Genomic DNA, 24,167 nt, shown 5'->3' with positions numbered 1-24,167 from the left:
TCATCTCTCATCTGCATCCCTTTCAGTCACGTGGACAATACCCTGTTGCTCCCCCTGACTTTTCTCAAGTCTATCCTTGTATCGCCCAGGCATAGTTCTGAATCACAAAGTACAGCAGACTCTCCATATAGAAGGCAGACACCAGAGAGCCAGATCCCTCCTAGTAACCAAGAAGTCAGTACACATTGTCACTGCAGGGGCCATGGGCATTCCCAAGCCTCCCCTCCCCCTCTTGGTCCTTCCCACAAACACTTGGGAACCTAGCTGTCTGCTTGCCTGTGCCCTCTCTCTTCCTGCCTCATCCTGTTCCACCCTTCCTGTTCTACCCGTTCAGCAAGCTCCTCTCACCACATGTGACAGGCTTCCACGTGATTTAAGCAGGTCACATGGGCCTATTAATTAATGGGAAAGATCTCCGCCTTTAAATTACCATTGCAGTTTTCCACTCAGTTGCATGCAATTTTCTTGAAGCAAAAATCTCTTTACCCTACTACTCACTATACACCAGTCATTGTCTCTCTGTTACTTCCAGTATTAAATATAAAATCTCTTGTCATTTAAAGTGCTTCATAACCTAGCCCCTTCCTACCTTTTTCATCACCTTTTACTTTTCTCCCCTCTGTGCATCTAATATTCAGCAATACTGGCTGTCCAGCTTTTTGTTTCTCAAACATGGCACTACATCTTCCATTCTGTGCCTTTTCACTGGCTATCTTCCTTGCCTGGGATGCTTTAGGACTCAATTCAGATCCCACCTTCTGGAAAAGTTCTTCCCTAGTGACTGCTTCCCGCTAGCTTCTAGCGCCTTCTCTTTGAGATTACCTATATTGTATAGGCATAGTTATTTGGATATTATCTCCTCCGTTGGAATATATTGTGATCTATGTGAGAGAAGGAGTTTTGTTTTTGTCCTCATTTAAGTCCTTAGCACTTATCACCATGCCGGGCACACAATAAGCTCTCAATAAATGCTTATTAATTGACTAGATTAGTACATTTCATAGTGTTAAGCAGATACAGAAAATGCTGTTTTCAGAACAAGTTGAGAAAGGGACAAAAATCCATAAACGGATTGAAAATAGCTTTTTGAATGTGGAATTTGAGTATAACTTTTCATTTGGAAATAATTTCATTTGATAGTAATTGAAAAATTTTTTAAATTTCCTACAGATCTTGTAATTAGATTTAATTATGTATTATTAATTTCTTTCAGTGTAAAGAAAAGAGAAAAATATAGTTTAGTGTCTTCTTGCATAGAAACACTAATGTATGGAATGTAGAAATTTTTAGTAGTACCGTCCCTCCAAACTTAAAGGTAAACAGCCTTTTAGCTTTGCTGATCCTACACTGTGTAGGAAAATGAGCATTGAACTTAGAGTAAGGAGATACCAAGGTAAGGAGAAAGTGAATTCCAGGAATGAGAGATAAGTACAAACTTTTGGAGACAGAAGATGCAGGAATGTGAGGAATCTCCAGTAGGTCCGTCTGCCAAGAGAGCAGTAATGTGTAAGAAGACTGGAAGGGGGAGAGTAAGGTACCAGAGTTCACATGCCTGAGATGCTAAGATTTAATGACTTGGGTCTGCTTTGGCATACTGCCTCTCATCTTTCTTGCTTTCAAAGTTATTTTTATGGTCTTTTTTCTGGGTAAGAGTCATTGTATTAACTAATTTAAAATGATTTTACATGAAACTCTTCCCATTGCATAATTTTTAATGGAGTAAAGGAGTATGTAGCAATATATGAAAACGTCATGAAATATTTTCCTTCGGGAGAAAAAACCTCTGGGAGAACATAGGGATTCCTCAACACCACTCCAGCCTCACCCTGAGATCCCTGTGCCAATGATATGGAGCTATATGGCAATTTAAAACTCTTTCCAAACTTGTAGTATGGAGAATAGAAACAAAATTATATTCTTTGAGGTTCATTTCCAAAGATTTGTAATATAGCCGTTGTCTTCTTTGGACAAAATGAGCCCACATTCACTTCAGGAGGGTCATATGTGTGATATTTAAGGTGACTGAGTTTCAGAATTCTGTAATTCTGTGTTTCACACCAGGTTCTTTTGTAGAGATTGGAGGTTGGACTCGGTGGTCCTCAATATATTTATTATAAATGAAAGTATATCAGTGGCTGAAAGGGCCCATCTTTCATTTTTATCAAGAAATAGATTTTACTAGCTACATGATAAAATACAAATTTTTTCAAAAGAAAAAGATCTAGAATTATATTACATCAAGCATTTAATTTCTTTAGTACTGATTTATTTTCTGCTTCAAAAAAACCAACTATTTAAAGAATTTTTCCTAAATTATATTTTAAAATGAGAATGTTACAGCTTTTCTTCCTTTTCATAGTGTGAAGAGCTAGTGAATCTTCTGTTGAACACAGTGGTGCTCTCTGTACCACTCTCAGGAACATTCCAGAAGAATCTAATCAGCTTCTCCCATGGAGAATATTTCTATAGCCTGTTCTCAGAAGTCATCAACACTGAACTACTGAAAAATCTTGATACTGCTATATTAGAGCTTATGAAATCGTCTTCGGATAATGGCAAAATGGTATTGAATCATTTTCTTTGAACAATTATATAGAAATTGTCACAAATTACCCAGAATATCTTGTCATTTAAAAAAAGAAAACTATTGGTGGAGGTAGTAGAAACCTCTTCCTTGATAATTTCTAGGTCGTATCCAGTGTTGAAATGTTGGGTTTCTTTGACTTCCTAATTTTTCATGATTCTTCATTTTCTAGAATATTTAGTTTATGACAGGTTTTTGGTATCAGTAAAATCTGCATTGCCATGCAATTGGGGCAAGATTAATGTTTTACTTTATTTTTTAATTAATTTATTTAACTTTTAACATTCATTTTCACAGAATTTTGGGTTCCAGATTTTCTCCCCCCCGTCCCCTCCCCCCACCCCAAAACACCGAGCATTCTAATTGCCCCCCATCACCAATCTGCTCTCTCCTGTATCATCCCTCTCTGCCCTTGTCTCCATCCTCTCCTCTGTCCTGTAGGGCCAAATAACTTTCTTTACCCCTTTACCTGTATTTCTTATTTCCTAGCGGCAAGAACAGTACTCGACAGTTGTTCCTAAAACTTTGAGTTCCAACTTCTTTTCCTCCCTCCCTCCCCACCCCCTCCCTTTGGAAGGCAATCAATTCAATATAGGCCAAATCTGTGTAGTTTTGCAAATGACTTCCATAATAGTCGTGTTGTATAAGACTAACTATATTTCCCTCCATCCTATCCTGCCCCCAATTACTTCTATTCTCTCTATTGATCCTGTCCCTCCCCATGAGTATCGACCTCAAATTGCTCCCTCCTCCCCATGCCCTCCCTTCCATAGTCCCCCCCACCCTGTTTATCCCCTTATCCCCCACTTTCCTGTATTGTAAGATAGGTTTTCATACCAAAATGAGTGTGCATTTTATTCCTTCCTTTAGTGGAATGTGATGAGAGTAAACTTCATGTTTATCTCTCACCTCCCCTCTTTTTCCCTAAACTAAAAAAGTCTTACGCTTGCCTCTTTTATGAGAGATAATTTGCCCCATTCCATTTCTCCCTTTCTCCTCCCAATATATTTCTCTCTCACTGCTTGATTTCATTTTTTTTTTTAAGATATGATCCCATCCTCTTCAATTCACTCTGCGCACTCTGTCTCTGTGTGTGTGTGTGTGCATGTGTGTGTGTGTAATCCCACCCAGTACCCAGATACTGAAAAGTTTCAAGAGTTACAAATATTGTCTTTCCATGTGGGAATGTAAACAGTTCAACTTTTATAAGTCCCTTATGACTTCTCTTTGCTGTTTACCTTTTCATGCTTCTCTTCATTCTTGTGTTTGAAAGTCAAATTTTCTTTTCAGCTCTGGTCTTTTCATCAAGAATGCTTGAAAGTCCTCTATTTCATTGAAAGACCATTTTTTCCCCTGAAGTATTATACTCAGTTTTTCTGGGTAGGTGATTCTTGGTTTTAGTCCTAGTTCCTTTGACTTCTGGAATATCCTATTCCATGCCCTTCGATCCATTAATGTAGAAGCTGCTAGATCTTGTGTTATCCTGATTGTATTTCCACAATACTTGAATTGTTTTTTTCTAGCTGCTTGCAATATTTTCTCCTTGACCTGGGAACTCTGGAATTTGGCCACAATGTTCCTTAGGAGTTTCTCTTTTTGGATCTTTTTCAGGTGGTGATCGGTGGATTCTTTCAATATTTATTTTGCCTTCTGGTTCTGGAATATTAGGGCAGTTTTCCTTGATAATTTCATAAAAGAAGATGTCTAGGCCCTTTTTTTGATCAAGGCTTTCAGGTAGTCCCATAATTTTTAAATTGTCTCTCCTGGATCTATTTTCCAGGTCAGTTGTTTTTCCAGTGAGATATTTCACATTCTCTTCCATTTTTTCATTCTTTTGGTTTTGTTTTGTGATTTCTTGGTTTCTCATAAAGTCATTAGCCTCCATCTGTTCCATTCTAATTTTGAAAGAACTATTTTCTTCAGTGAGCTTTTGAATCTCCTTTTCCATTTGGCTAATTCTGCTTTTGAAAGCATTCTTCTCCTCATTGGCCTATTTTTCAGGGTGTTATTTTCTTCAGCATTTTTTTGGGGTCTCCTTTAGCAGGGTGCTGACCTGCTGTTCATGCTTTGCTTGCATGTCTCTCATTGCTCTTCCCAGTTTTTCCTCCACCTCTCTAACTTGATTTTCAAAATTTTTTGAGCTCTTTTTGAGCTCTTCCATGGTCTGAGCCCATTGAGTGGGCTGGGATACAGAAGCCTTGACTTCTGTGTCTTTCCCTGATGGTGTCTTTCCCTCATCAGAAAGGAAGGGAGGAAATTCCTGTTCACCAAGAAAGTAACCTTCTATAGTCTTCGTTTTTTTCCCTTTTCTGGGCATTTTCCCAGCCAGTGACTTGACTTCTGAATATCCTCTTCACACCCACTTTGCCTCCAGATCCACCCAGCCAGTGCTTGGGGTCTGAGATTCAAATGCTGCTCCCCAGCCTCAGGGCTTCCCCGGGGCGGGGCTGCTATTCAATGTGAGATTAAGTTCAGGTGCTCAGGTGGGGGCAGGGTTGCCTCACGGGCTCAGTTCCCTCAGGGGGTTTATGTAGAAACCTTCAACAATGGATCCCGGCTCCTGCCTGCTTGGGGAGCCCCAGTCTGCTCCCACCTCCACTGCTGCCTCCTGAGGGGGCCTGAGTTATGGGGGCACCCCACTCCCCTCTCGACCCGCCAAAGAGACCCTCTCACCAACCCTTGTCACCTGTGGGTGGAGGGACCCGCGCGGCTGCTGGAGATTCTGTCCCTGAAGCCTGCTTGGATCCGCTCCTCTTGGCGCCGGGCGGCCAACGCAGAGCTGGGCTCTGCTCCGTGTCCGCAGCATGAAGGACCTTTTGCGAGAGGTTTTCAGGCTCTCTGGAACAGAAATCTCGTCCGCTCCGCTGTTCTGTGGCTTCTGCTGCTCTGGAATTTATTGGCAGTTCTTTTTTACAGATATTTTATGGGCTGTGGGTTCGGAGCTAGGTGTGTGTGTGTTTCTACTCTGCCATCTTCTGATGTTTTACTTTAAAAACAATTTTTAATAGAATTTATTATTTTTCTATTTCTGTTTGTGTATTTACTTTATCCTGTTAAGGTAGAGTAGATCAATTCTTAAAGTTTATATCCTTTATTCTAAGATTAGCAATAGCACTACCTGTTAGCATCTGCTGCAGAGGATTGTTTTGTGACTCTGTCATAAGTAGAAATTTCTTTATTAACTCAGAATATATTTGACTGTAAGTAGTCATGCCATGAAAAAACCTTTCTTTGGTGTATACAAAAGTAAGCAACTTTTTTTGCATTTTTTGTTAGTCTCAAGAAGCAAGAAATATTCCTTTAATATGATGCTGTGTTAAAAAATGTCACTCAGTGTCTATAAAGAAAACTTTTCATTTCAGGTGGGTTCCATTTTGAATGGTATGTTAGATCAGAGTTTCCGGGATCGAGCTGTACGAAAGCAGCAAGGAATGAAATTAGTGGCAACAATTCTTCAAAATTGGAAGAAACTTGATGCATGGTGGGCCAAAGACTCTGCTCCAGAAAGTAAAATGGCAGTTTTAACTCTGATGGCTAAAATTCTGCAGGTATTTTGCAGTTATTTTAAAATTGCTATTATATTTATAGCCTTCTCCAAAATATGTGTATTAAGCAATTTCTTTCTGAAGTTTCTTAAAATGTTGGTGTGATGAAGATAGGTTATGATTAAGTGCATTTTAAAATTTTGGTTTTGTAATAGCAGTATATGTCATTTTCATTATTTCATAGGATGTTCTGAATCTTGTATTTGTGGAGTGAGTTTTGCTTTGCATAGTGCTTTTTATTTGTTTTATATTAGTTTATCTTAATTTGTAAAATCTTTTAGAAAAATAATTAAAGCCTAAAGAATTACGTTCCATTTGTGAAATTTAAAATCTGGGGAAATGTAGGGAAAGTAATAGTCTTTTAGGAATGTATAGAAACTGTCTAAATTATTATTGTTGGTTTTTAATCCCTTCAGATAGACTCATCGGTATCTTTTAGTATAAATCATGGAGCTTTCTTGGACGTCTTCACCACATATACCCGTTTATTAGATGATCCAAAGTTGGGTCTGAATTTAAAGGCAAGTTATATTATTTTCTTTTATGTGAAAACTTATAGGATGTTGTAGAGAAAGAGAATTCTTATGGTCTTGGAGAGAGAATTTTGGAGATTATTCAAGACATCTACCTTTCTGCTTTTCCTTTTGAGTAATTTTCAGCCTCAGTGAGGAAGATAGGAGGTATCCTACCCCAGTGAGGTGCAACTCTGGAATCCTGAACCAGTTCTAAAGGTGCAGGCTTAATTCCCATCTTGTCATGGATCTATACAGAGTAACAAAGTCTGTATGGATTAAGAGAAAATATCCTGTGAGTTTATAGTATAATTATACAATACATGTAATTGTATGTGTACATGTATGTGCATAAACACACATATAAATACACATATACACGGGTTTTCCTATATGTTCTCCAAGATTCTAGTCAGTGAGTGAAAAAAGAAGGAAGACTGAGACTGAGGCTTTGATTTAGATTTTACCCATATAATAAAAGTAAAGCATTATAATGAGATAATTCGTTTCATATGAGCTCTTATTTTAATGACTTTTAGTGAATAATCATTTCAGTTAATCAGCATAGACTATTGGCTGCTTTTATACAATCTCATGTATCTGTTATTGTTGACATTTCCTTAACAGAGTCAAGCTTTGGTCATTCTTCCATTCTTTACCAATCTTACTGGGGAAAGACTTGAAGACCTTAAGCTTGCTCTTGAAAAGCTTGTAGCTTCCAATTTCCCTATGACATCTCATGAATTTGTCCAGGGAACTCTGAAGTATAACAACTATGTGGACTGCATAAAAAAGGTAAGGAATGAACACAATTGTATAAATCTGAAACATTGGCTGTTACTCATATATTCAATTCCTTTCCTATTTTCAAAAATAAAAAATTAGATGATTAATGCAAATGGCACAAAAGAGAAAGACATTCTACTGTGATTAGAAGAGTAACATTCAATTAAAATTTGGGGTAATTCTGAAAGCACGTTTCAATATTTTAGGATAGTTTTTTCTTTTTATTTAGTAAGGTTAATAATGGGAAGTTTTCCTGATAAGAGTATTATTTTCAAAACATTCAAGGAGCTGATTAAAATTTATACAATTAAGAACCATTTCCCTACTGATAAATGGTCAAAAGATATGTATAGGCAGTTTTTCTGAGGTAGATATCTAAGCATTCTATAGCCATATGAAAAGTATTTCATATCAGTAGTAATTAGAGAATGAGAAATTAAAGTAACTCTGAGAAACCTTATACTCCTTAGATTGGCAAAGCTGGCAAAAAAAAAAAATGAAAAATTTTGTAGGCTCTGGAAAAATAGGTATAGTAATACATTATCAGTAGAGGTACACAGTTTGGGACTGTGTATAAAAGTCAGTAAATTGTGCCTACCCTTTGACGTAGTAAAATACTGTTAGGCAGATACTCTATAGAGATCAGAGAAAGAGGAAGAGAACTTCTATGTATAAAATATTTTTAGCAGATGGCAGAAAAACAGAAACTAAGGGGGCTACCATCAATTGGGGAAGGACTGAACATAATATGGTATATGAATGTAATGAAGTGCATTTGTGCTGCAACAAATGAAGGGAGTGGTTTCAGGGAACCTTGGGAAGATTTGTATGAATTAATGCAAAATGAAGACATTAGTCATAATATTGTAAATACAAACAACTTGAAAGATTAAGAAATAGCATTAACTTGAACAGCCATGAGAGAGACATAAAAAATAGATTTTTTTATTAATTAAAATTTTTTTTAAAAAATAACATGTTATATAGTGAATTGGTGCTTGGTCTTGAAATCAAGAAGTCCTGGATTCCAGCTGTACCCCTGATCCATACTGGCTTTATATTTATATAAAAATAAAGTTATTTATTGATTTTGATCCTGGACACACTATCCCAGGCAATTTTCTAGAACTGTAACAAATAAATTGCTGTTTTATATTAGTGGAGTAGTTTGTTTACTGAGAGTTCCTCACATGGATACATTCTGCTAGCCTGTCTCTTAGCTCCCACCAATAAAATATATCTATGTAACTATTCTTCACCATTTTTATATATACATATGTTTGCATGTATATACAGATACATACATAAATATATACATATACACACATGCTTTTCCTGGGTCATTCTAAAGTAATTTTAAAACTTTTACTTTCTTTTGTTTTTAGGCCTTTCCACAAATATTTATTGTTTTACATTGTACTCAAATAAAGTGCTTGTTTGAATATCATAATGTTCATTTATTATTCACATAAAATGTGTGTAATAGCCAGTTTTTTATCTTTTTTTGCTATTTGCTTAGATACTGACTTTATAACAAAAGGTAGTTCTAATTAGGATATACAACATATAGTCAAGAATGAATGGAAAACATGTAAAATGAAATCCTAAAACAAATATTTCTTCACTAGTCGAGCACATATCAAAAAGAAATAGTAATGTTATGACCAAAATGTATTTTCTTAGTTTCTAGATGCATTGGAATTATCCCAGAGCCCTATGTTACTGCAATTCATGACAGAAATTCTTTGTCGAGATCAGAGGCATGTAATAGAAGAATTGTTTCAAACTACTTTCCAAAGGATTTCTAGAAGGTAAATTATTTTTTAAATTTATGAGATATGTGCAGATATTTTAGAGTTTATAAAATTATATATTGTATCAAATTTGATTTTTACAGTGGCCTTATGAGATGGCATAATGCAGTTTTTTCCCCCATTTTGCAGATGAGGAAATTCAGAAAGATAAAATGGCTTGCCCTGAAGTCACATAGCTAATAAACAACTCAGCTGAGTTCAAAACTCATGTTTTCTATCTCTAGATTCAATTTTCTTTCCAGAATACTTCTTCTGTCTCTTTTGTAATGTGAAATAATAATGAACCATCTCCTCCACTGGGCTGTTGTGAGGATCAAAGAATTATAAAATGTATATGGACACATTTTCTAATTGTTCACATTTACTATTTAAACTTGAACTATTATGATGGTGATTATTTTGTCCAAAGAGAAATCTGTAATTTAATCAATGTGGGTTCTCCTTCTACTGATGCAGTGATGTATTTATAACTTAGTAGATGACTTATGAAACTTAGTAGGTGCTATAATAAAAAAAAAATCATCTTCTGTCTCAATTTATAAAGAACTTCACTAACTTTAATGAGGCTGATCTTTGGATAACAGACACTAAGTTTATCCCTGGACTTGGCAATTGAATCCTTTCTAGATTTATAGAACCTGTCAGAGCATTTACTCTATTGACTTAGCCTTTGAGACCCCATGAGGTTCTGTATCCATTCCATGATGAGGTGTCACAGTAGGACTTTCATGGAAGTTTTTCATTATTATTATCATACTTGTTGCTAGTAATAACAATTAAAGACAAAAGTTTTAGTGCAATACAAACAAATGGAATTTAACGTGAATTTTTACATTTTGCATGTTGACCCTTGAAGAAATAGTGTTTTTAACTAAAGAAAATTAAGACATATGAAGACTTTTGTGTAACTACTGAAGGGAGACTTGAGGGACCTTTCAAATACTTTAAAGGTTAACTCTACTGATTCAAAGCTTATAAATTTAGAATTTTAGATTTGGAATGAAGATTGTAGAAATCATCTAGACCCATTACAAGCCTCTTTTCCAATCCTCTGATTTTTCAGGTAAAGAAAATGAAACTAGCATTGGTCAGGTGATTTGGCCAAAGTCATATAGATAGTTAGCGATAGGTCCAAGTCTACAATTCAAGATTCCTGACTCCCAGAAAGTATTATTTCCATTTTTTTTAGTAGAGTCACTCTGGCTTCCCTTGTCTTTGGTTATAGGTATATAGTAATTTTTGTGCTTTTTAGACATAATTGTTTTCATTTGTTTATTCCTTTTGCTTATACTCAAAAAGAGCCTTGAGATTGTGGTTGCAAGACATTTTCTTAAAGCAGCTGTTGAAGACAGGAGTGGGTAACAAATCCTTTTATTAAGGGGATTTGGTTTTGTGAAGTTTGAATTTAGTCACAGGTCCTCATTTGAGGACCTCGAGGACCTCATGTGCCCTTGAGGCCTCTGGTTCCCTGATAATGTTAGAGGGAATGAGGAAGAAGAAAGGCATTAATGAAGAAACTGAAAGATTGCTTGAAGTGTGTTTATTAGGGATATAAGGGATAAAAGACAGAAGAAGAGTGATAAATACAACATGGGCATGAACACCTGGGCTGAAGCAAAAATAGAGATTGTGGTCAAAACATGACTAAGTGGCAGCATTGCCCAAGGACATCTTTACTAAATGGGCACGAGTGGTTATGATGCAGAACAGCCTCGTGTATGTTTGACAGGGGGTAATGCAACATGTGGTTCATACATATTGGGATTTTAAATTGCACCTTTTTTTGATGGTAGTATTTGTAAGCCTTATACAGTTTCCTCTGGACACAGTGCAATGCACAAGTTGAATGCTGTGAATTATGCCGGCATAATCTTATTCCCGAATTATAGACAAACAATTTTTCTTAATGTGGTTTCCTCAGTTTCTTTCACTTTAGGAAGGAAGAATATGGAGGTGAAGAGGAAAAGGACAACAGTGATTCTTTTAGAAGTTGGGAGATAATGGCTCTCTTTCAATTCCATTGATTATATATTAAATGGCTTCTGCATTGTGGTTTTGATCAGTTTTATATCAAGAGTTTATAAAGTTTAGTTTGTAGTTGATAATAAGAAAAGCCCAAAATTTTTGTTTTTCTCAGGAGTAGCTCTGCTACACAGGTAACTCTATTGGATACTGTACACAGAATGTTCCAAAAAAATGATCTTTCAAATATCACCCGCCTGGCGTTTGTGGATCGCTGTCTCCTGACTCTTTTGTGGCATTGCAGCTTGGCTGCTTTGCGAGAATTCTTTAGTAGTATTATAGTGGAAGCCCTTGATGTACTGAAGTCCAGATTTACAAAGGTACCTCGTATTTAATAAATCACGTATTGCTTATATGTTTAAAATATAGGTCACCTAGACTGATGTTGTTCAGAACAGTATATGGTTAATGTTTTGCGCTAAAAAACAAGTTCTGCATTGCCCACTAACTCTATTTTGAAAGAAGTGTGTGTGTCTGTCTGTGTATGTTTGTGTGTGTCTGTGTGTTATTTCCAAATACTTAGGAAACACCCAAATGATAAACTGTAAACATGAATGCAGTTTTAACATTAAGTAGTTTATTTAGTTCTTGAGAGTCCTGTACAATATGTGAAAATAATTATAAACAAAGTCACCGTGTTTTCATTTTTTTCATTTTTTACATCTTATACACAGCCACATGTACTTAATAATAGCTCCTGTTTCTATAACATTTTAGGGTTTGCAAAATGCTTTCCTTCATTCAGTGAGGTAGATAGTACAAGTACAAATATTGGCATTTTATAGTTGAAGACCCAGAGGCTCAAATAAAGGATTAACCAGTGACAGATCAGAGCCAAGACTTCCCCATGTCTTTCCTCATTTAAATCCAGCAGTCTTTCTATACTGCTTCTCAGGCCTACTTATCTGGACACCCTAAAATTCATGATGCGTACTATATAATGTCCAGTTACATCAAAATTTTTTACCTTGGTACAACTAAATCAGTTATTTATGTGACAGTTACACTAAGAATTTTTATGTTGGTACTTTTAATAAGCATTGCTTCTTAAATGGTGTGTGTTTGTGTGTAAACACATATTCTAAAAGAGGAGCAGAAAGGTACTGGTATTGCTAGAAGTAGTAATGTTTATCTTATTAGTAAGATAATTACTGCTAAGAAAGTTATACAAGACTGAGTCATTTTTATATGTTCAATATTTTCAGTTAAGTGAATCTGCCTTTGATACTCAAGTTACCAAAAAGTTGGGCTACTATAAGATGCTTGAGGTATTGTATTCTCGTCTCCCAAAAGATGATGTTCACTCCAAAGAATCTAGAATTAATCAAGTTTTCCATGGTTCTTCCATTGTAGAAGGAAATGAACTCACTAAGACACTTATTAAGTAAGTTTTTCCTTAATTCCTTTTGTAATTCATATACACTGTTGACACATACTATGAAGAGCTGTTAGATGTATGTATCTGATGATTAAGCGTAAATGCTAACATTTTCTATCATAAAGTTCTTAATTTTTGCTATTAGTAAACTTGGATGTACTTTAGCTTATTAGTGAGAAGCAGAGATTTTTCACTCCATCATGATTTTTCATAAATAATTGCATTCACTGTTAATTTTTTCTGATTTTCCTATAACTCGATACAAGCTTTGAGAACTATTGTTTGTAGTACAATATAAACTTGAATAACATGCCAATTTTATGTAATTTAACATAATGATATATGATTTAGTAATAAATACATTTTTAAAAGCAATATCAATTTGTTATGAGATTAACTGAATATAGGAGTGTCATTTTAATGGAATTGAAAACTGTTGACATTTGAGGCCATGACGTATCATAAAGTCAGAGTATTTGGTTCCAATGGAACATTAATTAATCATAATTTTGGGTGTGTTTTACAGATTGTGTTATGATGCATTTACAGAAAATATGGCAGGTGAGACTCAGTTGCTGGAGAAAAGAAGACATTACCATTGTGCTGCATATAACTGTGCTATTGCTATTCTCTGCCGTGTATTCAGTGAAATGAAGTTTTACCAGGGCTTTCTGTTTACTGAAAAACCAGAGAAGGTAGGCCTTTCAGGAGGCATTTACCATTGCTAACATTGGTATTTATGTCAGATTTAAGGAATTACATTAAGCCAGTTGAAACTGTTATATGTTTCATATATGTATGGTTCATATATGTTATTTGTATATATTTTATATATATGTATGTGTTTTATATATGTATGTTATAGAATTAGATTCTTTCTATAGTATATCCAGGTGGATATGGCTGAATTTAAATATATGATTGTTATAGCTTCGATTTTTTTTTTCCTTTTATGGCCTGATAGTATTATTGGAAAATGTTTTCTTGTAGTTAGATATTGTCTGTTGGCTTTATTAGCTTTAATGAAAAAGTTTTCACAGTTCTGTTACTATATAACAGCACTATACAGTTCTGTTACTATGTAACAGAACTATACAGTTCTGTTACTTTTCATGTTCATATTGCATATTTCTGTTTATTCTTTGTTTTTGCAGAATTTGCTTATTTTGGAAAACTTGATAGATCTGAAACATTGCTATACTTTTCCTGTAGAAGTTGAGGTAATTAAAGACTTTCTATATTCAGTGTAAATTTTGAAATAATGATTTTTAAAAATTTTTTTGTTATTTTGTAATCATTTTGCAACTAAATTTTTAGCTGATTTTTTTCCTTCATTTGATCTTTAGGAGAAGGGCCAAATGATAACAGAATAAGATGGTATTAGGAAGTTGGACAAAAAAACAACTTGAGAAGTTCTGGTGCTGATTCATATTCAGCCCTTTCTCCTGCTTGCGAAATTTTGGTGGATCTTTAGCTTCATTGGTGTGAGAACTCCCTCCACCAAAGTAATTTAAAAGCCCTCTATGCCTTCTCATTCTTAACAATTCTTTAGTATATTTTCTGATAAATCTTCCTATGAGGATATGCCCAGTAGAGATCTTCATTTGCTATTATTGGACAAAGATCACACATATCAATTGTTCTAACAGTTAAATTAATGTTTTTAGATAGACCAAGTGATGTGCAGTTCTTAACAGAGTCTGATGATGTGTTTATATTTATAAATCTTTAGAAGACAGGGGGGAGAGAAGGCAGAGAGAGGAAACAGTATTCAAGGACCATTTTGTGGTTTTGTCTGTTTTGTTGATTTATGTGGCTTTGAGAACTTAGGGTCACCTCCACACTTTGAATAAGACAATAAATTGAGTTTTTAGTGGAGGTCTACTCTTCATAATAATCAGTGTACAGAATTATATCCTTGAGGCATTACAGAATCCTAAATCATCAGTGAAAAACTCAGGCTTAGTATGTTCTGAAGCACATTTCTGAAATATTTCAATAAAAATGGGTTGAAGAAAGAAGCGTTTCCCTGAAGTTTGCCTGTAATTAATTGATTGAGGTTTGCCCATAAAGATCAAGATAGATCAAAGTAAAATGTTTTATTCCTAACAGAAATAAATTTTGGGAAGACTGTTTTTCACAATGTTAGATGATCAGTGCTAATCCACATGAGTTTAAGGTCACAAAGCACACAGTGCAGTGATGTGTGAGGCTGCACTTCAGAACCTCGTGCCACAAATGTCAAATTAAAACAAAGACTTAGTGGGTGGGCCAGAGAGATTCCAGAGTCGATTTAAAAGTAATCATAATCAGTATGAGACTATGTAGTAGGAGCCCTTCAGGGTTGCCAGAGGTCAGACTACAGATGTTGGAGTTCAGTCTTTAAAATCAGGAGTTATCAGTCTGATTTTTTTGTAATTTTATTGCAAACTGTTGATATTTGAGGTCATGATATATCATTAGCTCAGAGTGTTTGGTTCAAATGAAAAATTAATTTATCTGAAAATGATATGGGACTGAGAGAGGAGGAAAGAAAAGGAACTTGGAAACTTTACACTAAATTTTGTTAGAAAATTGGAAAGTGTTTTCACACATACATGCAAGAAGCTAATCTTGCCCAACAAGGTGAACAGTGGAGTTGGCAATTACCAAGTGAAATTTGCTCACTAACTCATCATTAAGTTCTTGGTTTGGCATCTAAGAGCCAACTCGAAGTTTAGTTCATCTCCCTCTGCAGTTGTTCTCTCCATCTGGGTAAATTAGTAAGTCAAAAGAGAAACTTCATTCCACTAGTCACTAATGATAATAACAATAAGAAGCTAGCATTTATATAGCATTTTAAGTTTTACATAGCACCTCACATATGTGTCTTGTTTGATCCTCATAACAACCCTGTGAGGTGCTATTATTCTCATTATACAGATGAGAAAACTGAGATTGAAAGAAGTTAAGTGCCTTGCAAAAGGTCACATGCTAGTAAGTGTACAATTCGAATTCAGGTTTTCCTGACTCTGGGTTCAGCATTCTCTGTTGCATCAAAGCTTCCCAAGTGACATATGGACAAGATAACAGTTCATGAGATGAGTTAATTGGAAGACTCCATTAAAAATTCAGCTTTGATACAAGAAACATAAACATTGATTCTGAAGGCTTATGAATCTAGAGCTGAAAGGAGCCATGCATCCAACTCTAGCATTTTTTAGATAAGGAAGTTGAGAACATCTGAGTTGCCCAAGGTCCCAAAGCAAGGATTTGAGTTCCAGTTTCGTGAAACGGAATCTGGTGCTCTCCTGTTGCACCATCTCACTCACTTCTATAATTAGACTCCATCTGGTATGGTTTATTCATTCTTAGGTGCCACAATTAAGACAAATATTAATGAATTCAGGGCAAAAAAAAAGCAACGAGTAGAAAAGTTACAAAGGAGTAAATTTTGGTGTAATGTAAGGAAATACTTTCTAGCAATTAGAGCTACCCCAAAGTAGAATGAACTGCCTCAGTAACTACTGAATTCTTTCAGAGAAGTCTTGAAGGCAAGCATAGAAGATCAATTGTTGGGTACATTGTAGAGGCAATTTTTTTAGGTACAAATGGCCTGTGTGATTTGTATTCTAGGCATAGGGAGTCATCTGTTTGAATACATTGAGGAAGGAGATAAAATTTCAAGTTTGGAAAATATCCAAAAGTGTCCTTGTCGAAGTGTAAATGTTTTCATTTTCTTTATCTTTCAGGTTCCTATAGAAAGAAAGAAAAGGTATATTGCCATTAGAAAAGAAGCTCGAGATGCAGCAAATGGAGATTCAGGTAAGATAGTCTTGAAATAGGCTTCTGCTAATATTTTTCAAATTAATGTCATTTTTGGTTTTTTTTCAGTTAAGCATTTATTGTCTCTTCCTTTCACTTCCCTCTTTGGGGCAAGAAAAAGTAAAACAAAACCCTTGTAACAAATAAGAATATGCACAATCAAGCCAAAAATTCCCACATCGACCATGTCCAAAAGTGTTTGTTTCATTCTTCATATTAGTCTGTCATTTGTCAGGAAGAAAATTCTGCTAATGTTAAAAATTATACATGGAAGACAGAATACTTGGATCTGACGTTTGAAAAGAGGAATGTTTTTCAAGTGATCCCCACAGAAACTTCAGTGGCCAAGTAGGAGGCCGAGAATTCCATGGGATAAGACTTTCTAAGTGGGACATGTTCTTTAGGCAGAATAAGGATTATTGGTTCTGTTGGGCATTTGTTAATGGTTTATGTATTTTTATTGCAAACATTTTTTGAAATCTTGACAAAAACAATCTCTATACCATATGTGCAATACAAAGTAGCTGTTCCCTTTTGGTCAAAGAAAGATTTTTCCCCTCGTTTTATAGTAAATGCTTTGATTTTCCTTTTTTTAGATGGACCTCATTATTTGTCTTCATTGTCATACATGGCAGACAGCAGTCTGAGTGAGGAAATGAGTCAGTTTGATTTTTCTACTGGAGTGCAGAGCTATTCATACAGTACCCAAGATTCTAAAACCACTGTTGTTCATTTCCGGAGAAGGGTAATCACATTTTAAAATATATTTCAAGCAAAAATTAGTTTAAGCATGTTTAGTATATGATGTGAAATTTAGTATGGTCTTCTTTTTATCCACTTGCAATGGGAAACATGTGTGTGCACATTAGCCAGAGGCCACACGGGATTGTGGATAGAGTGCTGGGCTTAGTTAGGACTTCCCAGGTTCACATTCTCCATCTGCTACTCCCTGGCTGGCTGACACTAAGTAAGTTTCTTAGTCCCTCTGTACTTCAGGCTGCTGGTTGTGAACTGTGTTGGTTGAAGAAGTTTCCATAACCAGTTTCTCACACTTCTCACACTTTACTCTTTTCTACATACACTATAATCCAGTGACATTGGCCTCCTTGCTTTTCTCACACTCAGTACTCCACTCCCCAACTCCAGGTATTTTCTCTGGCTGCCCCTCATCCTTGGAATTCTTTGCTCTTCATCTCTTATCTCATTGATTTATTTCCTTCCATCAAGTCTCACCTAAAATTCTGCCTTCTGAAAGAAGCCTTTCCTGGTCTCACTTAGTGCTAGCGTATTCTCTTTGTGATTATCTCCAGGCATACTTCCTTTCATTCTATAATACATTTATTTTGAGAGCAAAAAAAAAAAAACAACTTTGAACTAAAATTTGGTTAAAAAGCTTTGTTATTTATGCTTTAAGCAGAAGATATTAGTTACATGCCTCAGTATCACTAGGGTCTTGAATGTTGTCATTGAAAATAATTTATCTTTGAAAGTGTGTGTGTGTGTGTGTGTGTGTGTGCGCGCGTGCACATGCGCGCGCGTGTGTCCTTGTCCATCCCTCTTTCCCATCCTCCAGGCTGCCTCCATTGTCTTCAATTGAACCAAAGTTTGCCATACTCCAAATGGTCTCCTTTTTTTCTCCCCTACCCTCTGAGAGGGTAACTTTTGCATCTTAGCCCAATTATTTGATCTAATGTAGGTAAGATGTGAATAAAATCAGGATGTGAACTCTTCAACAATAGTGTTGTGTGTTTTTTTTAAAGATGAACTTGCCAACTGAAATGAATGTATGGGGAGATATTTTTGAGCAGGGAAATGTTATGAAAACTCTTATCTATTCATGGACAATGGCACAACACTCAAAAATAACCAAGATTTAGGGCAGCATGTCAACATCCCACTTGTGCAAATGTAGGGATAAAATGTATCCAACTTATAATAAGAGAAACTGAGGCAGAGGTCTGAGTCAGTGGCACTTTATTAAAGGGTCCATAATCCCCTCTAATAAAGTGAACCTCAGTTCTTCTTCACGATCTGATATGCCCTCTCCTTCCAGGGCCCTGTTTTTATAGGGTTAGATATGTTAATATTCAATAACAGCTATAGCAGATAGAAGAATAGTTTCGTTGGTTGATCTATGACATGTAGCCTAAAATAAGCAAAACCATCTATCAGCAGTTGCAAGTTGAGCAAAGCAAGGAATATTTCCACTAAGTAGGTGGTCATACAATGGTCATATGATGGGCACCTGCTCGTGTTGGACAAGAAAGAATGATCCACAACCATAAAAATAATTTGGGGGGGACTTTCCATGTAGTTAACTCACCTCCACAATGCTGCACTTTTGTCACCACAAGGAAAAACAAGGGTGGAGGTTCTCTAGCCAGCTTCCCATGATTACGCAAGTGAACATTTCATCTGCAACTCAGAGCTCTGGGGACAGACATACAGAACTTATGATCATATCAGATTGATATTGATTAGAATGTAGTAGGGGTCTTTAGTGAATCAACTTCCTCACAAGGTTATTTCTGTTTAGTACTTAAATAATTCTCAGGTCAGAAATTTCTTCAACAATGTTTTCCAAGACTGCCTAAGATTTTCAGGTAGTTATTGGTGTTTTTAGGCTACAAAATTCTTGAAAATTTATTTTAAAAAAATCTTTGCCTAAATTTACCCTGTGTATTATTATCTATTTTGCATTTCTCTCTTCCTTAAGTTAAAAGCCTAAGAGGAAAGCCTATCAGGGTTAAACCATGAAAAACTGAAATAGAGTAAACTGGTCCCTGATGTCAGATTGTTTAGAGTCTTGCAGAGTGTAGCAAATATTGATGCAAATGGATATTTAGGCATAGGAGGCAAGAAAGCAAAAAAAGTCAGTGGATTGGGCTAGAGCTAATAAGAAAATGATTATCCAAAGAATTGAGTTTGGAAGCAAGGAAGGATCAAGAATTTGCCTATTATATTCTTAAAACCAGATATATCATAATATTCAGAAATTCTTCCAAAATATTACTGTACTGAGCATTTCTTTTGTATGTTCTTATTAAAGAATGGCATGTACATTGAAGATGAAAACATGATATAGCATTCCCTTGATTTCTTATTTTTTAGGAACGTATTGACTCCACGGTCCAGGATGATATAATGGAGTTAGAAATGGATGAACTAAATCAGCATGAGTGTATGACAACCATGACAGCCCTGATTAAGCATATGCAGAGAAACCATATCACACCTCACATACAAGAGGTATTATTTCATTCCCACATCCTTTTCATTCATTTTGTTTGTTGGGATTACGTTGAAAAGTAAGTTCTGAATAAGAAAATTCTTAACTACCTCATTTCAAAGTAATTGTGTATAGTATAAACAGTTTCAGTATTTGTGATTGTAAGGAGAACAGACAGACAGGATGTGAGAGTGACAAAGGCAATGTGTGGTGCAGAGTACTGTACTGATCATAAACTTATCCTTTCCAAGCTAAATATTCACATTCATCAAAAGTGCCACCCCCAAGGCAAAATGACTACCAGAAGAATTAATGTCAACGAATTAGAGCTCTTCTCTGAACATGAACAGTTTGTTGCTAACTTGGAGGAAAAGTTGAGCCAACACATAGCTGGCAACAGTGGAGCAGAAAAGAAGTGGGTAGCTTTCAGAGATTTGGTGTATAGCACTGCATTTGCTCATTTGGGTCAGAACACTCGCAAACATCAAGATTGGTTTGATGAAAATGATGGGGAAATTCAAAAGCTGCTAAATGAAAAATGAGAACTCCACAGGATTTACCAGCACGATAGTTCATCCACCAATAAGAAGGCAGCATTTAATTCCATCAAAAGGAAAGTACAAGCAAAGTTTGGAGAGATGCAGTATTCCTGACTCAGTAAGAAGGCAGATGAAATTCAGTTTTATGCTGATAGTAACAATCCAAAGCACTTTTATGATTCCCTGAAAGCTATTTATGGACCAAAAACCTATGGTACATCGCAACTACTCAGTGCTAGTAGAGCCATTGATTAGTGATAAGGACATGATCCTAGAGAGATGGGCTGAATGCTTCCATAGTATTCTCAACAGACCATCATCGCTCAATGCTGAGGCCATTGACTGTTTACCTCAGGTTGAAGTCAGTCCCTTCTCAGCTGAACTTCCAGGTGAAGATGAGATTTTTAGGGCTATTAGGCTCTTTTCATGTGGCAAAACACCTGGTGCTGATTCTATTCCAACTGAGATTTGCAAGGGAGGGGGACCATTGCTCTTACAAAAGCTGACTGAAATTTTCCAGGTTATATGGCAAGAGGAAGTTATCCCCCAGGAGTTCAAGGATGCCTCTGTTGTCCATCTCTATAAAGGTAAAGGGAATAGATTGTCATGTGACAATTATGGGAGAGTCTCTCTCTTAGTCATTGCTGTCAAAATTCTATCTAGAGTCCTCCTTAATAGGCTGATTCTTCACCTGAAAGATGGTCATCTACCTGAGAGCCAGTGTGGCTTCAGAAAGGGCCGAGGAACACTCAATGGTGTTAATGCCTGACAACTCCAGAAGAAATGCCAGGAGCAGAACTGAGGTCTCTACACAATGTTTGTAGATCTGACCAAGGCCTTTGACACTGTCAGTTGTGAGGGCTTATAGAAAATTATGTCAAAATTTGGTTGCCCGGAGAAGTTCAGTATCCCATGTCAGTTTCATGATGGCATGTTTCCCTGGGTTCTGGATAGTGAGCAATGCTCTTGTGCCTTCCCAGTCACCAATGGAGTAAAACAGGGCTGTGTGCTTGCTCCTATGCTTTTTAGCATGTTTTCAGCCATGTTGTCAAATGCTTTCAATGAGGATGAACACGGCATCAAGGTCAGCTACTATAGTGATGGTAAGTACTTTGATTTGAAAAGGCTACAAACCAAGACCAAAGTGGAGGGAGTGTTGGTGCATGATTTTCTGTTTGCAGATGATTGTGCACTCAGTGCAGCCTCAGAAACTGAGATGCTACAAAGTATGGATCAGTTCTCTGCTGCCTCCCTAATTTTGGCCTAATAATTATTAACACCAAGAAAACACAGGTGCTCCATCAGCCACCACCACACCATCCATATGTGGATCTGTTGATTACGACAAATGAAGTTTTGAATGCTGTGGATAAGTTCACTTACCTTGGTAGTGTACTTTCCAGGGATGTACACATTGACAATGAGATTGATGCACACATTGCTAGAGCTAGCTCAGTGTTTGGGAGGCTCTGAAGGAAAGTGTGGGAGAGAAGACATATTAGACTAATCACCAAACTGAAGGTCTACAGAGCCATTGTACTGACCTCATTGTTGTATGCCTGTGAAACATGAACAGTCTACCAGCATCATGCCAGGAAACTGAATTGCTTCCATTTGAACTGTATTAGGAAGATTCTGAGGATCATCTGGCAGGATAAGGCACCAGACACTGAAATCTTTGCTTGAGCTGAACTGCCAAGTATTCAATCTGTGCTTCAGAGAGTGCAACTTTGATGGACTGGCCATGATGTTGGAATGCAAAATGCATGGTTGCCAAAAAGACTATTTTATGGAGAACTCACATGGGGCAGGCAATCGCATGATGATCAGAAGAAGTAATACAAGGACACTCTCAAGGTCTCTCTCAATAATTTTGGATTTGACTATGCAACATGGGAGACACTGGCACAGGACAGCTCGGCATGGCATGCCCACATCAGAAAAGGTTTTGTGCTCTTTGAGCAAAGCAGAATTGAGACAGCACAAAGTAAACGTAGGATGTGCAAATTTGGAGTATCCACCCCAGATATTCACATGGACTGTCTGTGCCAAGTCAATGGTAGGGCATTCTGAGCTCATATTGGTCTGATCAGCAACAGTTGGACACACTGAAACTTCACTTTATCATGATGTTGTCATTTTGGTCCTCTTCAAAGATGAAGGACAGCAACCAAACCAAACCAGTTTTTCGTGTACATGGAAATTGTATAGCTAGAAGTGGAAGGGATATTGGAAGGCATCTAATCCTACCCTCATTGTGCAAATGAAAAAAATGAAGCCCTGTGAGGTTAAGTGACTTGCGTAGGATATTATAAGTAGTAAGCTTTAGAAATAGAATTGGATTGAACTTAGTTCCTCTGATTCCAGAGCTAGTGAATACTCTTTGTACTCTGTGTGTACACTCACACAGTTATGTTAGACTGACCACCACATGCATATATATATACACACACACATACTTAAATTTTGTTTCAGGGTTCAGAGTCAACAACTCTTCCTCCATGGATGAAATTTCTTCATAGCAAATTGGAAAATCCATCAACACCACTAAACATTCGTCTCTTCTTAGCTAAACTCATAATAAATACTGAAGAAGTAAGTAATGTCATATGTAACTTTTTTATTTTATTTTTTATTTTATTATTTAGTACCAAGTTTAAACATACTACGATAAGCATTCCTCTTATAGTCAGAACAGAAAAAAAAAAAGATCGCTTATTTTCCAAGCTGTCTGCTAATCTTTTCTCATGTTGGTAACCTCATTACTTGCTCTTCTTCTAACAACCTCCTCCTTCAAAGAATTGTTTGTAATAGAACAGTAATCAAAATATTCAGTGAACTTTTTGGAAAATAGTCTCTTTTATCTTTGATTCAGTGAAAAAATTTAGTACACTAGGAATTCTCACAGGTCTAGACAAAAAAAATGATCATTCTGTGTAAATTTACACAGATATTATTGTGATATTTAGAATACACGCTGACAGAATGCTTGGCTTGGAGTAAATATTCATTAAATTTCATTAATATAAGATCTTTAATAATAATAATTGCTAACAGTTGCATAGTACTTTCAGGCTTGCAAAAGCCAATGCATTTTACCATCCTCTTAAAAGTAGTTACCTAGGGAAATTACCTAAAGATGTTGGCATTTCTAGAACCCTTTTTAAGAGTATCTTTTGGAATTTTTCTCAGGTTCCATGATGCTTGTTTTTTTTCTTTCTCAGTGCTGGAAACAGTTCATCTTTTGGGTTTGAGTTTAAATTTTTGAAACATCCAGAAGTCATTCACAACTACATATTAGGTCTGCATGTCATTCAGGTGGAAGAAGGGTTCCTGTGGGTTACTTTATTTTAATCTCTGTAGAAGTTACCCCAGCAATAATATTGCATAAAAAAGTAAACCATTACCTGTGATCTATGGTTTCAAGGAATTAGACAAAAGATTGAATAAAGCATCTTTTCAACTAAATTTATTTTCTTGAATTGACTTTGAATTTCAGATTTAAATGTAAAAAATTAACTGAACAGGTGTTCAAATTCAGTATTGCCTTTTGAAAATAACCCTTTAATTTTTGGTTTTAAATTTTTCTTTTAGGTTTTCCGGCCATATGCAAAACACTGGCTTAATCCTTTGTTACAGCTGGTTGTTTCTGAAAATAACGGAGGAGAAGGTATTCACTACATGGTGGTAGAGATAGTAGTCGTTGTTCTTTCATGGACAAGCATCGCTACACCCAAAGTAATAATTTGATACATATAACTGAGTTAGTTCTATATTTTTGCTAATTTCTAATAGCATGTAATTTAGCCATTTCATGCAGTACGCTAACATATTGTTATCATTTTGCAAAACAGGTAAATATTTTAAAAGTGAGTAATTTAGTCATAAGGGATTTCAAAATTCTTTTGGCATCAAAAACATTTTTATTTTTAGCTTTCTTTTTTTTTCAGCAAA

The 24,167-nt window shown here is 36.0% G+C and overlaps 1 protein-coding gene across 4 annotated transcripts in view; it reads left to right on the top strand.

Moving 5' to 3' along the window:
* The window catches only part of PRKDC (protein kinase, DNA-activated, catalytic subunit), a 170,266-nt gene that overhangs the window by 67,650 nt on the left and 78,449 nt on the right, over window positions 1-24,167 (top strand). For all 4 annotated transcript variants that reach the window (XR_011966088.1, XR_011966089.1, XM_072604546.1 and 1 more), the window contains exons 36-49: window positions 2,360-2,563; window positions 5,947-6,132; window positions 6,546-6,650; window positions 7,269-7,436; window positions 9,111-9,238; window positions 11,379-11,583; window positions 12,469-12,647; window positions 13,168-13,336; window positions 13,796-13,861; window positions 16,373-16,445; window positions 17,042-17,190; window positions 19,557-19,694; window positions 22,689-22,808; window positions 23,808-23,951. Coding sequence is in view for 2 of the 4 variants with exons in the window: in XM_072604546.1 (XP_072460647.1) it covers window positions 2,360-2,563; window positions 5,947-6,132; window positions 6,546-6,650; window positions 7,269-7,436; window positions 9,111-9,238; window positions 11,379-11,583; window positions 12,469-12,647; window positions 13,168-13,336; window positions 13,796-13,861; window positions 16,373-16,445; window positions 17,042-17,190; window positions 19,557-19,694; window positions 22,689-22,808; window positions 23,808-23,951 (2,034 nt within the window). In the remaining 2 variants the exon portion in view is untranslated. The remainder of the gene's footprint in view (window positions 1-2,359; window positions 2,564-5,946; window positions 6,133-6,545; window positions 6,651-7,268; window positions 7,437-9,110; window positions 9,239-11,378; window positions 11,584-12,468; window positions 12,648-13,167; window positions 13,337-13,795; window positions 13,862-16,372; window positions 16,446-17,041; window positions 17,191-19,556; window positions 19,695-22,688; window positions 22,809-23,807; window positions 23,952-24,167) is intronic.

This window comes from Notamacropus eugenii, chromosome 4, assembly GCF_028372415.1.
Source record: "Notamacropus eugenii isolate mMacEug1 chromosome 4, mMacEug1.pri_v2, whole genome shotgun sequence".
Lineage (NCBI taxonomy): Eukaryota > Metazoa > Chordata > Mammalia > Diprotodontia > Macropodidae > Notamacropus > Notamacropus eugenii.
The sequence above is the reverse complement of the archived record's forward strand: the minus strand, read 5'-3'. Positions and strand labels throughout refer to the sequence as shown.